Source organism: Phytophthora infestans, genomic scaffold (genome assembly GCF_000142945.1).
Source record: "Phytophthora infestans T30-4 supercont1.39 genomic scaffold, whole genome shotgun sequence".
Classification (NCBI taxonomy): domain Eukaryota; phylum Oomycota; class Peronosporomycetes; order Peronosporales; family Peronosporaceae; genus Phytophthora; species Phytophthora infestans.
In genome coordinates, this window is record NW_003303720.1 from 1,121,707 (window position 1) to 1,134,590 (window position 12,884).

The following is a 12,884-nucleotide window of genomic DNA, read 5'->3' on the forward strand; positions in this document are numbered from 1 at the left end:
CATAAGTAAACGCATACAGCAGAACGAAGACAGCATTCTTACCGAATACAATAAGCGGACACAGCACAACAGAGCATGAAAAGCTTTGTACCCCATTTGTGGGGTTTATCTTTCATGTACACTCTTGTCCGATTGAACGAGCTTCTATTCGGTAGCATGGCTTCATCAAACGAAAGCTCTGCTGGAGGATTGAAGTACTGCACAAACGTCTGCTGCAACACGTTCACTACAGAGCGAATTTTCCATACGCGATCGGTTTTTGCACGTGGGTCTTGGTTGCTCGTGAAGTGGAGATTTTGAGTGAGTTGCATGAATCGATCTCGTGAGAGAAATTTCCCAAATGTGCCTCTTGGAAGTGCCCCTTGCTCTGACAGCCTCCAGTGGTTCGCTAGTTTTTCGCGATTTGGCATGATTGTTCGAGCTATCAACAGGCCGATGTAGACGCACAGCTCGTGCGGCATTATCGGCTTCACCGAATGGAACTCTTGGCGTACATCTCGTCTTGTCTTGTTCTTTTCTTGTTGTACTGCGCGTCCAGCTCGTCGCGCCTTCTGTGCTTGCTGTTCCTTTCTCTCAAAATAGGCATCCACACGGGCATCTAGCTGCTCATGCATGTAAAGATTGCTGCACTCTGCTATATGCTGCCACAGCGCCACTGGGATGAACATGAAGAATAGTGCGATAGGCGACGCTCCACGCTTCAAAGCCTCTTCAGTCGGTCCACCGCGTTCACCCATCAGATCTGGATACTCGTCGCTAGATGGAACAGGAGTGTACGGTGTTTGCAGATATTGCGTGACATTGGGCGTCTCGGGATCATGCCATCCAGTAGTACCGAGATCTTTCAGTGCAGGTCCGATGATATCACCAGCCAGAACGCTGTCGTGGCCACCGATTGAGTTGAGAAAACTGTCTGCAAAATGGCGTTCTTCCTTTGCATACATGTCATCGTCCTCTTCATCGATCGTATCTGATCCTGACGAGTCAGCGTCACTGACATCCAAATCGTCCAGGTCTATCTCCTCTGATTCGGTCCCCGAGTCTAGCACACAGTAGGTATCATCACTGCCTTCAGGTGCGTTCAAGTCGTCGTCACCGTCACCTAGCATGTCAACGACGTCGTGGGTACCTAATACACCAAATAATACAGCATAATGTACGTGTTAGGCATACGATGTATGATGTACGATGTATATCCAACTCAAGAAAGTAATCCTACCCAAATCGCCAGTACGACTCTCTTCTTTCGATTCTTCATCTTCTCCACGAGCAGGAAGAGGACTATGGTGTCGTCTCGGTTGCTGCAAGTCGCTATCATTGTTGCGACAGCCGCTTGGTTTGCTACTAGCATTGGCTAACGGTAGCACACAGTCAGCATTGAATAACGAGTTAGCAGTGCATCGTAGCGCAGAATCGACTGAATTGTTCCTCACCTGGCGCACGGGACACGGAAGTCGAAGGTGCTGACGAAGTTTCACGCCTTGGGGGAGGTTGAGCCGGCCGGGAGTCGCTAACTGCACTTGCCATGACGGCTGATACAGCAAAAAGAGCTTATATATCATTAGATACAGCATTTCAAATATACAAAGCGCGATGCAACATCACCTGGAGTATTTGACAAAGCTACACGCCTTGGGGGAGGTTGCGCCGACCGGGAGTCGCTGACTGCACTTGCCATGACGGCTGATACAGCTGTATCAGCCATGACGGCTGATACAGCAAAAAGAGCTTATACATCATTAGATACAGCATATCAAATGTACAAAGCGCGAGGCAACATTACCTGGAGTAGTTGGCACAGGTGCGGATATCGCACTCTCAGCGACCACATCACCTGGTGCTGGGTGTTCAGGTAGCGTTCCAAGTTGCTGGTCAGCAGCAGCATCGACAGGAGCTGTAGCAACAGGAACAGCGGCTGACGCAGAAGAAGCCGCAGAAGGAGAAACACCTTTATCCGCCTCTGCGATTTGTCGCTCTTGCTGGAGTTGAGCTTCGTGATTTCTCTTCACCACTATACACAAATGTAATACAACTAGCAACGTCAATAAAGACTAACCAAAACAACTCAAAGTATGGCAAACCTTCTCGAGAGTACAGTAATAGAGCTTGCTCTCCAAGAAAGTAGTCCACTCCCTCTTTTCCACTGGGATCACCGCCTGGCTTGATGTACTTCCAGAAATGATTTAGGCTTCGGCTTGATGGTGGCTTCGCGGTCCACCCAGCCGACTTAAGGCCAGCCCAGAGTACGCGGAAGCTGTCAGCCCCCCGCACGGGCACAGGTACCGGAGTTGCTCCGCCAGAACAACTCCCTCGAGATGTTTCGCGGGTCCCCACCATCACGAGTTCTCAACCGCTTGTTGTCCACCGCAGAAAATCTTTGACTGGCGCTCAAGCTTGCGAAAAGGGCGCGAAATTTACCTCCCAAAAAGTATACTGCTTCGAAAGACTGTGCCAAACCTGGCACTTATAATATCAAAAAAAAATCGAGAAATTAGAAGCGGCCTTTCTCTCTCTCTTTAGACTCATCTGTAGGAAGATACATTTTCCGGCTCTCAAATTTTAATCTTCGCTTTTGTATACCTTGTGAATCTGTCAGAAACAAGTATAGTTTATTTAGGTATAAAACCACTACGCTGTATATACAGCGTAACAGCTGATTTCAAACGCAGCTTATACAGCTACCGGGTTGAAGGGGTTAAGTTTGCTCTTAGCCGAATCAAGCACAAAAAGTACCATCCACCTTAACTCTCATCCACTTGCAAGAAATCGGCCCTTAGATATCTTTTGACGGGTAGAAGCAGTGCACGTCTAGCGAAATGGCGAACATGGAATGAAAATCAGGTTTCAAGGATGACAGTGGGCTATTACTCATGCTATCACAGTAAAATCAACCCTTTCACATTAGTGCAGGTAAGACAAGTTGCCGTCGTCGCACATCCTTATCGTGGCTCGGAATGCTTCATGCTGCTTGGGCTGTCATTGTTTTTATTTCTTGTGATAGTACTCAGGCTACCCATCCCCATCCTCACTGCAACAGAGGCAACACTTTTTTCTGATACAGACTCTAAACTTCCCAGACTCCTCGAGGCTATGGTATTTTTCAGCTCTCCACGTCGCGCGCACAGACTCAAATAGTCGACACTCGTACAGTGTATGCCCTCCAGGCTTGAGGGCCGCTGAAGGGCGGAAGACCGTTATTAATATCAGGTCACATCGCGCAAACGAAAAGGCGACAGACGGTCCGAAAGCGCGTGGCCATTAATGTTTGCGCAGTCACTTTGAGATTTGCGCCAAAAGACAGCACCACATTTCCAGTAATGCCGTTCGAGCCCGAGGTTGTGTCCTCTCCGGGCATTCACACGCAACGTCAAGTGGAGGCACTCTACGCTGCACCCAAGTATTTTGGCGAGGGCGTCGCAAAACAGGCGTTCATCTCGACAGGAATCACAGTCAGCTATGCCGTGCTGGAGTTGCCACCAATGAACGCGTCTGTGGGCGTGGAACAGGTGGTGCTGGTTGCAGGCTTCATGCAGCCCAAGGACACGTGGGCGCACTTTATCGACTCGTTCTTGCCCAAGTGGAACCAGAAGCAGCGCGGTGTGGGCCTCAGCATCTTGGTACTGGACAATCGCGGCTTTGGCGGAACGGACGCACCCTTCGGCATGTACTCGACACGCACCATGGCGGAGGACATTCTCGCATTGATGGACCACATCGGCTGGCGTTCTGCACACATTGTTGGTGGCAGGTGTGTTTGCTCTTCTGAGTGTGTAGCTGACTCTAGTTTGTGACTGACGTTTTTTAACCTTGAGCTGCAGCATGGGCGGCATGGTTGCACAAGAGCTGGCACTACTCGATCTCCGTCGAGTGCGTTCACTAACGCTGGTTTCCACCAGCCGCGACAGATACAAGGCGAGTGGACGGTCGCTGGGTCTGATGGTTCGCAAAACTTTTTCGTTTAATTCTGTTCCAGCGAAGGCGAACAGCATGGTGGACACACTGTTCCCGCAGGAGTACGTCGCCACAACGAGGATAGCTGAAACAGGCGAGAGTGTGCGCTCTGCAATTGCGCGCATGTACGAGTTGCAACTGAAGAAATGGCCTGAACCGAGTCTCAGTGGCGTCATGGGCCAGACGGCAGCAGTTCAGACACACTTCGTATCGGACGAGAGGCTGCACGACATGGACGATGCTGGATTCCCGATTCTAATCGTCAGTGCGATGTTGGACGACGTTATTCCAGCAGCCGAGTCTATCGTCCTTAAGGAGCATCTAAGTGGTGAGCACGTGCACACACTGTTCTTCGATACTGGAGGCCACGGTGCTATTTGCCAGTACGCAGATGAAATCGCTGACGAGGTTATCGAAACCATGAGGCGAGCGTCGCCACCCTTGTGAATTTCGTAATGAAAGCAATGCGTGCTCTACCATATACAGTCAAATGTGGACACTACAATATCAACTCCAAGCAGAAATGGACAATACACCTATGACTTCAAGTGCTCGAGTTCCACAACTTTGCCTTTAAATGACCGAGAGGACGGATATGATGCCTGATTAGGCCAGAACGGAAACTTTGGTCCGGAACTTCTAACAGTACGACTAGTAAACCGAAAGCGCTGTATAAGCTCTAATTTTCCTTAAGTACTCATTCAACGTCTTGCTGCGTCACAACCATTAATCGAAACATCAGTACCGGTCTTACCAATGTCGCTGTTCACTTTGTCGATCTTTGTACAGAGGACTAACCGATAACAGCTTAATCGCATCAGCTATGTTGTCCAGTTAGCTGGCAGGCGCGGGCAATTTCGTACTCTGCACTACATCCAGAATGTTGTCGGAAATCTCATCAATATGCTGCAAAAAGCAAGCGTGACCAGCATCTTCATACATCACCATCCTAGTATGATCACTCGCAAGTACTTCGCTAAAGTGAAGTGAGTGCGACACGTTGATGCACCGATCCTGCCTCGCTCCGACGATAAGGATCGGAAAACCAGCGTCACGGATCTTGTGCAGCTTCTTGTCCGAGACGCTGTGAAGCACCAGCGCTGCTGTTTGGCCGAGAGCACCAGACGATGACGGGGCTCCCAGCGTGGCGGCCACCTCCTTGTGGTACTTGAAGAACACGTCGTGCATAGTACCGCTATCTCCATTCCTGCAAGCCAAGAATGATTCCGGATACAGGAAAGACAACATAGCGTTCGTGACCTTGTCCATGTCCGAAGAGACCAGCGTCGTGATGATCGCAGGGTATGCAGAAGCTTCAGGCGTGAAGGACCCCGGACTAGTCACCAAGAGGAACAGAGACTGCAGCCGCTCCGGAGCAGCCAGCGCAATCTCCTGAGAGATCATACCTCCCATACTAATTCCAGCGATGTGAGCAGTCTCCCAGCCAATGGCGTCCAAAAGTGCCAAGTGTCCTGAGCCATACCCGACGTTGAGTATTTGCCCCAGGGGGCATCCGTACCACCAACGCCTCGGTTGTCCAATGTGAGGATCTTGAGTTTCTTGCCAGAGGCACTCTGCTCCCATTGAGTGAGCAAGCCATCGACGAGTGGGGCCCACTCCTCCTTTCGATATTCGTAGCCCATGACCAGCACCAATCGAGTTTCGTCCTCAAAGATGCCTTCGCCTATCTCTTGGATAAGGTACGCCATCGTGATCCCCGTAGCTACCTTAGTGTTCTGTATCATTTCCGGCGTGTAGTTTAAGACTCGGTGAGCCGTGAACTTCGATTGCATGTGCTGTTCTAGACGAGAGAGTGTCATCTTGATATTTATTGGATTTGAGCAGCTTGATGCCGAAGAGGAAATGAGCCACGTCAAGGTTGTCAGACTGACAGTCAGTCCCTTCAAGCTGCACAGTGTATCAGGCTGATGATCAGCAATGGTGATTCAGCATTCGTTGAAAAGTAGCATTCGCCTGCGGGACTTGAAGTTCGAACTGTGAGAAAAAACTTCGAATACAAGTACAGTACAATATTCAATCGAACTGTGAGAAAAATGCTTCGAATACAAGTACAATGTACTTAGTACATGTAACGTTTTACATGTACTGGGAATGCCTCATAGAGGCATGGGCAGCCCACACTGGATTATTTCCACGTTACTGTGTAGATCGAAACGCGTAGTGTAACCTGGGTCAATATTCGTGTCACCGGCAAAAAAAATTCTGGTGAGTATGATGAATTCGTAAGTTGCTGACAAATAGATTCTCGGTCCTTGCTGTTGTTTTGTTCGTTCCATGTAATCGGCGTCTTGTTCAGACGCCCTTGATAAGCATTAAAGCTCGAGCATTTGCTCACAAACACAGAAAATGATAGCAAAAAAAAAGTCGCGCATTGTACTAAAGTACGCTGTACATGTACCGGCCACAGTTGAGCGCAGCCGGTAGATACCAGTTATAAAAGCTGATCTGATGAAGGGGGTCTTCTATGTTGTCTTACTTTCTGTTGCAGTATAAAAGTCATCTCTAATACGAATTGCCACCGAGAATTTTGAGGTGTGTTGTGCAAATTCGGTCATTGAGCAATACTTTCGCGTACACAATTATTTGGCGCCGCTGATCTAAAGCAGTCGCCAGACCATTCTTCATCAAGTAGGAGGGTGTTCTTAACCAATTTGGCTACAACGAATAAAAGAAACAGTTGCAAAATGGATCTGCGGGAAGCCCAAGAAAAGCACATTGTGCTGCCGACACGGCTTCTGTGGACTATATATATTTATTTAATAAATTGTATTCGAAGATAGAATGTTTATCCTCACAAATTTATCCAGTGAATCCAGGCACACGTTGTCCAGTAGTGCATCCCTTCTATCATTGATGAGGCGATTCATAGTTGATACAGACACCGGAAAGACATTTTATAAATTAAATTTTACCTATCAAAACTCGAAAAGGCCCAATTCGAAAAAACTGTATTTGTATTGCGACCTAGCTCGAAGTTTTTCTTACATGTACAAATACTGTTGTACAATCTGTACTGTAAAATTCGTAACTACGCAAGAACATGAGCGTTGTAATAGTTACTATTTCTTTTAAGTTTAAGGCCGAGATCTATAAAAAATTACTAGTGATACAATGTAGTAGATGTGAATCGTTTCTGAATTCTTGATCTTTTCGGAAAGTGCTCCAGTACTGTGCAGGTCATGGATATTAATAGCGTGGCTGCTTCTTTTGACCATTTTCGTACATTTCAATCGTCGAACCCCCACCAATCAAAACTTTGATTCGAAACTCAGTTTCATCGCACCTATCCTGGATTTTCTGCTTTTCAAGAATCCTGGTGCTGGTGAGATCTTTTGCTGGCAGGTTGCAGCAACAACCCCCTGGGCTTATCTCATGTATTCACTCGCGTTCAAATTTCCTGCTATTTACAAACTCGCAGACCTAAAATACAGGTATTTACAACTTGTAAATTACAAGCTGCCAGATCGTACTTAAATAGATTTCGATCGTACTTAAGTGGATTCAAGCTCAAGTTTGCACTTTGACGTAGTTTTCTGCCACGTCAGTAACAATGGAGACCCAGACGTCGTTCTCGCAGGTGGCACTACTCGCGCTACTCGTCGTCGGCGCCATCACGGGCATCTATGTGCTCTTCCAAAACGCCCCTGAAGCTGAGTTGTACGTGCTGCTGTATCTATCTACAAGCGCATGAGCTCATTTCTAACGTGCCACAACTTGCAATCTGCAACGTCGAAACTGCAGCTCCGAGTGCGAGGCCATTTCCGTATCCTACGTGATCCGTGGCGTTCTGCCCACTTGGTTGAATGGACGCAATGATAAAATGGGCACAGTCCAGGGGCTGTGGCAGTGTGCGAGCCAGTATCGCGAGCATCACGCCGCCTTCGTGCTCTCAAGCTTCTGTATCGTATATATCGCGTTGCAAACGTTTGCCATCCCCGGCCCCATCGTGCTGAGCATCCTATCGGGAGCTATGTATCCATTCGTGCAGGCTCAGATTCTGGTAGCTTTCTGTGCCACGACGGGCGCTTCGCTGTGCTTCATGCTGTCCTACTTCTTGGGCCGCGGCGTCTTCAATAAAGTGCTAGCTGGGATGATCGGCCGCTTCAAAGAGAAGATCGCCCAAAATCAAGGCAACCTCTTCTACTACTTGCTATTTCTGAGGATCACACCCCTGTTGCCCAATTGGTTCGTCAATATCGCCTGTCCACTTGTGGGCGTCCCCTTCAAGTATTTCTTCCTGGCCACGTTGGTTGGCTTGGTCCCAGCCAACTTCCTGCACATTTCGACTGGCGCGACACTCAACAGTGCTGCGGGGGCCTCAGGTGGAAGCAACGCAGTCAGCTTTGCTGTACTCTTCTTGCTGCAGTTTGTGGCACTGTTGCCCACACTGTTTAAGGGCAAGATCGAGAAGTACGAGAAGGAGGCGTTTGAGAAGAGCAAGAAGACCAAGTAACGTGGTGACCACTGTAGTTGCGATACCTTGAAATCGAGATGTCCTTGTGATCTTCTCATTTTTCCCACATTTTTTCTTACATTTACTAAATATCGGTGAATTCTAAATAATCATCCTTCAGATTTTAATAAAACCTTTCTTTCTTGCAGGGTTTATTGAAGCGATACAAAAATGAATTAACGACCAATCACAACACGAGGACTCGGTTGACGAAACGCTTGATACGTTGAAGCTCATTTCGAGAACTGGCGCAATGGAGAGGGCGGTGTGGGAGCAATGGCCTCATGCCTTCATGGAGACACCCGAGGGCATCCGTCTGTATTACGTCGACGTGGGCCCTCGCGACGGCCTCCCTGTCGTGATGGTACATGGGTGGCCTGATCTCTGGTTCGGCTGGCGGGTGCGTGCATCCCCGATTCATTTCCTTCAACCAAACTGTACATGCATTGAACGAAATCTGTCTTGCTTTTAATCTAGCACCAGATCCAAGCGCTAAGCCCCAAGTATCGACTCATTGTACCCGGTAAAATATAGTTTTAATAACAGATCAAAATTTATAGTTTTGGCTATTTGCTAATGTCATTGTTGTCTGTAGATGTCCGTGGCTTTGGTCAGAGCTCGACACCAGCAAACGTCGAGGCTTACGGAGCCAAGAACATTTCCAACGACCTGATGGCACTATTGGGTTTGTCACAACTTCAACGTGTGGTAAACATAAACTGTAACTTATCCTTTTATTGCTGTCCGCTTAGATGAGCTCAATATTGCCAAGGCTGTCTTTATCGGCCACGACTGGGGTGGAAGTCATGTGTGGCGAACGTGTCTGTATCATCCAGAACGAGTCATTGCTGTCTGTGGAGTTTGCACGCCGTACATCCCACCCAGCAAAACCTACGTGCCCTTGGAGGTGGTGGTGGAGAAAGTGCCACAGTTCAAGTACCAGCAGTTCCTGGCCAACACCGAAGTCTCGAGTAAAGTTCTTGACGCCTCGCCGCGTCGTCTGTTGACTGCGATGCTCCGTAAGCCGTCGGAAATGGGTCCTCGCGCGTCCCGGATGTCGCTACCGAAGATGCTCAAGGCCGTCGACTCGGACGCGGACCACCCGGTGTTCACACAGCGCTCGACGTTGCTATCCGACGCTGAGCTGAACTACTACGTCGAGCAGTACTCCATCAGTAAGTTCGCTAGCACGTGCCAAACTTATGCTACGGGCAAGATCGACTTTGAGAATGAGAGGGGCCTGCCCAAAGTGATTAAGCACCCATCTCTATTTATTGGTGCTGCTAAAGATGCAGTGCTCAAGCCTGAAATGGCGAGAGGCATGGCCAAGGTAATCCCGAATTTGGAGACGAAGGTCATTGAAGATGCCGGTCACTGGGTGCTGTGGGAGCAGAAAGAAGAGGTGAATGCGATCTTGTCCGAGTGGCTGGCGAACATTGCGAGCGTTAGCAATCTCAACGCAAAGTTGTAAGCAATGCTCGTCTCGATCGTCTTCATCACCTCCAATCTCAATGTTTGGACGAGCTACGGGCCGTAGTACGGCTGCAGGAGTCCAGCCAGGACTGGCCAATCGATTGCATTTCTTGTTCAAAGAGTTAATAGTGCGTCAGCGCATCAATTCAGGTGTGGAAGCTCATGGCTCACTTAACTAATACGATCGGTAAACCGACTGCAGTTCCTGTCGCGAGTGCTTTAGGACATCAGCGAATCAATTTAGTGTGAGAAGTTTACGGGGTCGAATCACAAAATTGAGCGGCCTAACCTGATGACTTGACGTGAAATGTTGATTACCCGGCACAATCCTAAAAGCACCAAAGTCTCATGTGCCACCTTACAGACTGTACTGTAATCGATCGATCAGGCTGTTTGGCGGTGTGTCGCTGAGCTCAGTTGGCAATTTTCCAAGTCTACAGCAAGTTGACTCGACATGGCGCATCCTCGCAAGCACATGGACTCGTCCGTGTGGAAACAATGGCCGCACAGCTTCGTGACGACGTCCGAGGGCATCAGGATTCACTATGTGGATGTTGGTCCGAGAGATGGCCCTCCGGTCGTTATGCTGCACGGATGGCCTGACCTCTGGTTTGGATGGCGGGTAAGCTTCTCCAACGCTGAATATCGAAGCCGTGCTCCAGTGTTTCTGATCTGTGTGTGTGCATTGCAGTACCAAATCCAGGCGCTGTCTCCGAAATACCGCCTCATCATTCCTGATGTCCGTGGCTTCGGCCAGAGCTCGACGCCGCAGGACTTGGTGGCATACGGCACGAAGAACATCACCAGTGACATCGTTGCCTTGCTGGGTATGCTACAAAAGAACAGCTTAGATATGCGACGACTAATGACATGTTCGCTGTGCCTTTCAATAGACGCGCTAAAGATCGAGAGGGCGGTGATTCTCGGACATGACTGGGGTGGAAATGCAAGCTGGAGGATGGCTCTGTACCATCCCGATCGCGTACTTGCTGTGTGTGGTGTGTGTACACCGTTCGTGCCACCACGGAAGCAGTATATGTCGCTGGAGGACCTGTGCAAGTACATGCCTCAGTTCAAGTACCAGCTGTTCTTGGCGGATGCTGAGAGCTCTGGCAAGGCACTAGACGCTTCACCACGTCGTCTGGCGACTGCTATCTTCCGTCGCAAGACAGAATACGGTCCAAAAGAGGAAGCTCTGCCGCTGCATGAGCTACTTAAGGCTGTCAACACCGACGTGGACCACGTGATCTTCAACGAGCGCACGGAAATGCTGTCGGAGGACGATCTCCAGTACTACATCGACCAGTACACGCAGAGCAAGTTCACGAGTGCCAACAGGGTATACGCGACCAAGAAGATCGATTTCGAGACGGAGAAGGACCTCCCGGGAACGATCGAGCACCCTGCGCTGTTCATCGGCGCAGCTGATGACCCTGTGCTCAAGCCAGAGATGGCTAAGGAGATGCCAAAGGTGATTCCTAACCTCCAAATGGAGCTGGTCGAGGATGCCGGACACTGGGTGTTGTTTGAGCAGCCTGAAGCCGTCAACGCTATCCTGTCGCAGTGGCTAGCCAAGGTCACTAGTCCGTAAGTACATCAGTTGAAGTTGATTGCTTATGAAGTTTGAAATGTAAAAAGAACGACAACGGGTTTTATAAAAATGGTTCATACGAGCGATGTCGAGTATGATGGTAATGCTAACGTTATAGAAGTTCCATTGTAATGTTACAGCTAGACCATGCCGGTCACTGCTTACAGAGCTACCATAGCGTTGCTGTCATTCTTCTACTTCTTCGATAATGGCTTGATTCACTTCGATGCTCAGCTCGTCGATTCGTTTTGATGGGCGAAGCTGGCACTCCTTTTCACCGATTGTACATCGCTGCGTCCACCACTTACTCCGCAGCTTCCAATGTTTGCGCTGCCGAGTAGCAATTATTTTCTATATTGATTCGTGGTCAGCCACACAAAAAATTCAAAAGACATCGAGCAGCTACTGTCACTTCACCCGTAGTTTTGACTGAGATTAATTGTTTTTAAGTTTAACGGCTATGGCATTCATAAGGCTAACATTGATACCGAGACCTAAAAATATAAGGCTTGTGCGTAGGCTTCGCGCAGACGGGAACAAAAATCTTTGCCAGATCGACGCTTGATAGTTTCTTCGTCGCACTTGCTGATAGTTTCTTCACCACACTCGCTGATAGCTTCTTCGTCGCATTCGCCGATAACTTCTTCGCCACACTCGTTGATAACTTCTTTGCCACATTCGCTGATAAGTTTTTCGTTGGTCCAATCGGAAAATGGTATGCGAGTGGAGTTGATCCAAACCACATTAAAAGGTTCCTTCTTAAACATGGCAACCGTCACGTATCCACCTTTATCTTTCAAACGTGTCGAAAATCTCTCCGCCAGGCGTCGACGCATCAAGAGACAAGGCCACCAAAATGTCTTGTCATTACAAACGTATTCTGTCCAATTCGTCAAGCAGCGGCCGGTGTGTCGAAACGCATCTTCTAAGTCCTTGGCTAAGGCGGCTCGTGTTCGAAGACTCTTCTTCTTGAATTCGGTAATTGTCAGACGTTGCGCGACATCTTCATCATTTCGAGTAGAATAAACGATCTTGATGACAGATTCAAGGTGACTAATCATATGAACCCCGCTGCTAGAGTCGTCACCTTTTTCTTAACCGGTGCCTTGACTATTTCAACAATTGCAGTCCGAAAACACAAAGCAATCTTTGCCGCGGCTTTTCTCCAATGTCGTCTTCACGACTGTTCATGTGGAAAATCGCTGGTGTCGGCGACGTCTGAACCATCACGATCAAAATCCAATGCGTCTCGATGCACAAAGGAAGACATATTACCGGACGCTTGTTGTTTTTCCAAAAAAATTGTCGTATCAACATAAATGCAAAAGCGTTCGTACGGAATCACTTGAACGACGTAAGAACAGAGTGCATGTAATGGGCTACTCCATTACATTA

At 48.6% G+C, this 12,884-nt stretch overlaps 5 protein-coding genes across 5 annotated transcripts; 4 read left to right on the top strand and 1 right to left on the bottom strand.

The window, feature by feature from the left end:
• Positions 1-3,317: 3,317 nt before the first annotated feature.
• On the top strand, positions 3,318-4,398 carry PITG_15952 (serine protease family S33, putative; the record flags this gene model as incomplete). Its single annotated transcript, XM_002898121.1, has 2 exons — positions 3,318-3,748; positions 3,906-4,398. The coding sequence occupies 2 exons, from the start codon at positions 3,318-3,320 to the stop codon at positions 4,396-4,398; spliced, it is 924 nt and encodes a 307-aa protein (XP_002898167.1).
• Positions 4,399-4,785: 387 nt separating this feature from the next.
• On the bottom strand, positions 4,786-5,771 carry PITG_15953 (serine protease family S33, putative; the record flags this gene model as incomplete). The annotated part of the gene is made up of 2 exons (XM_002898122.1): positions 4,786-5,423; positions 5,474-5,771. 2 exons carry the CDS (start codon positions 5,769-5,771, stop codon positions 4,786-4,788), a joined length of 936 nt encoding a protein of 311 aa, XP_002898168.1.
• A 1,751-nt stretch (positions 5,772-7,522) lies between these two features.
• PITG_15954 (SNARE associated Golgi protein, putative) lies at positions 7,523-8,492 on the top strand (the record flags this gene model as incomplete). The annotated part of the gene is made up of 2 exons (XM_002898123.1): positions 7,523-7,629; positions 7,714-8,492. The coding sequence occupies 2 exons, from the start codon at positions 7,523-7,525 to the stop codon at positions 8,423-8,425; spliced, it is 819 nt and encodes a 272-aa protein (XP_002898169.1).
• Positions 8,493-8,672: 180 nt separating this feature from the next.
• On the top strand, positions 8,673-10,047 carry PITG_15955 (epoxide hydrolase, putative; the record flags this gene model as incomplete). Its single annotated transcript, XM_002898124.1, has 4 exons — positions 8,673-8,825; positions 8,903-8,948; positions 9,021-9,110; positions 9,178-10,047. 4 exons carry the CDS (start codon positions 8,679-8,681, stop codon positions 9,894-9,896), a joined length of 1,002 nt encoding a protein of 333 aa, XP_002898170.1.
• A 305-nt stretch (positions 10,048-10,352) lies between these two features.
• Positions 10,353-11,489, top strand: PITG_15956 (epoxide hydrolase, putative; the record flags this gene model as incomplete). The annotated part of the gene is made up of 3 exons (XM_002898125.1): positions 10,353-10,520; positions 10,590-10,725; positions 10,792-11,489. 3 exons carry the CDS (start codon positions 10,353-10,355, stop codon positions 11,487-11,489), a joined length of 1,002 nt encoding a protein of 333 aa, XP_002898171.1.
• Between the last annotated feature and the right edge of the window lie 1,395 nt (positions 11,490-12,884).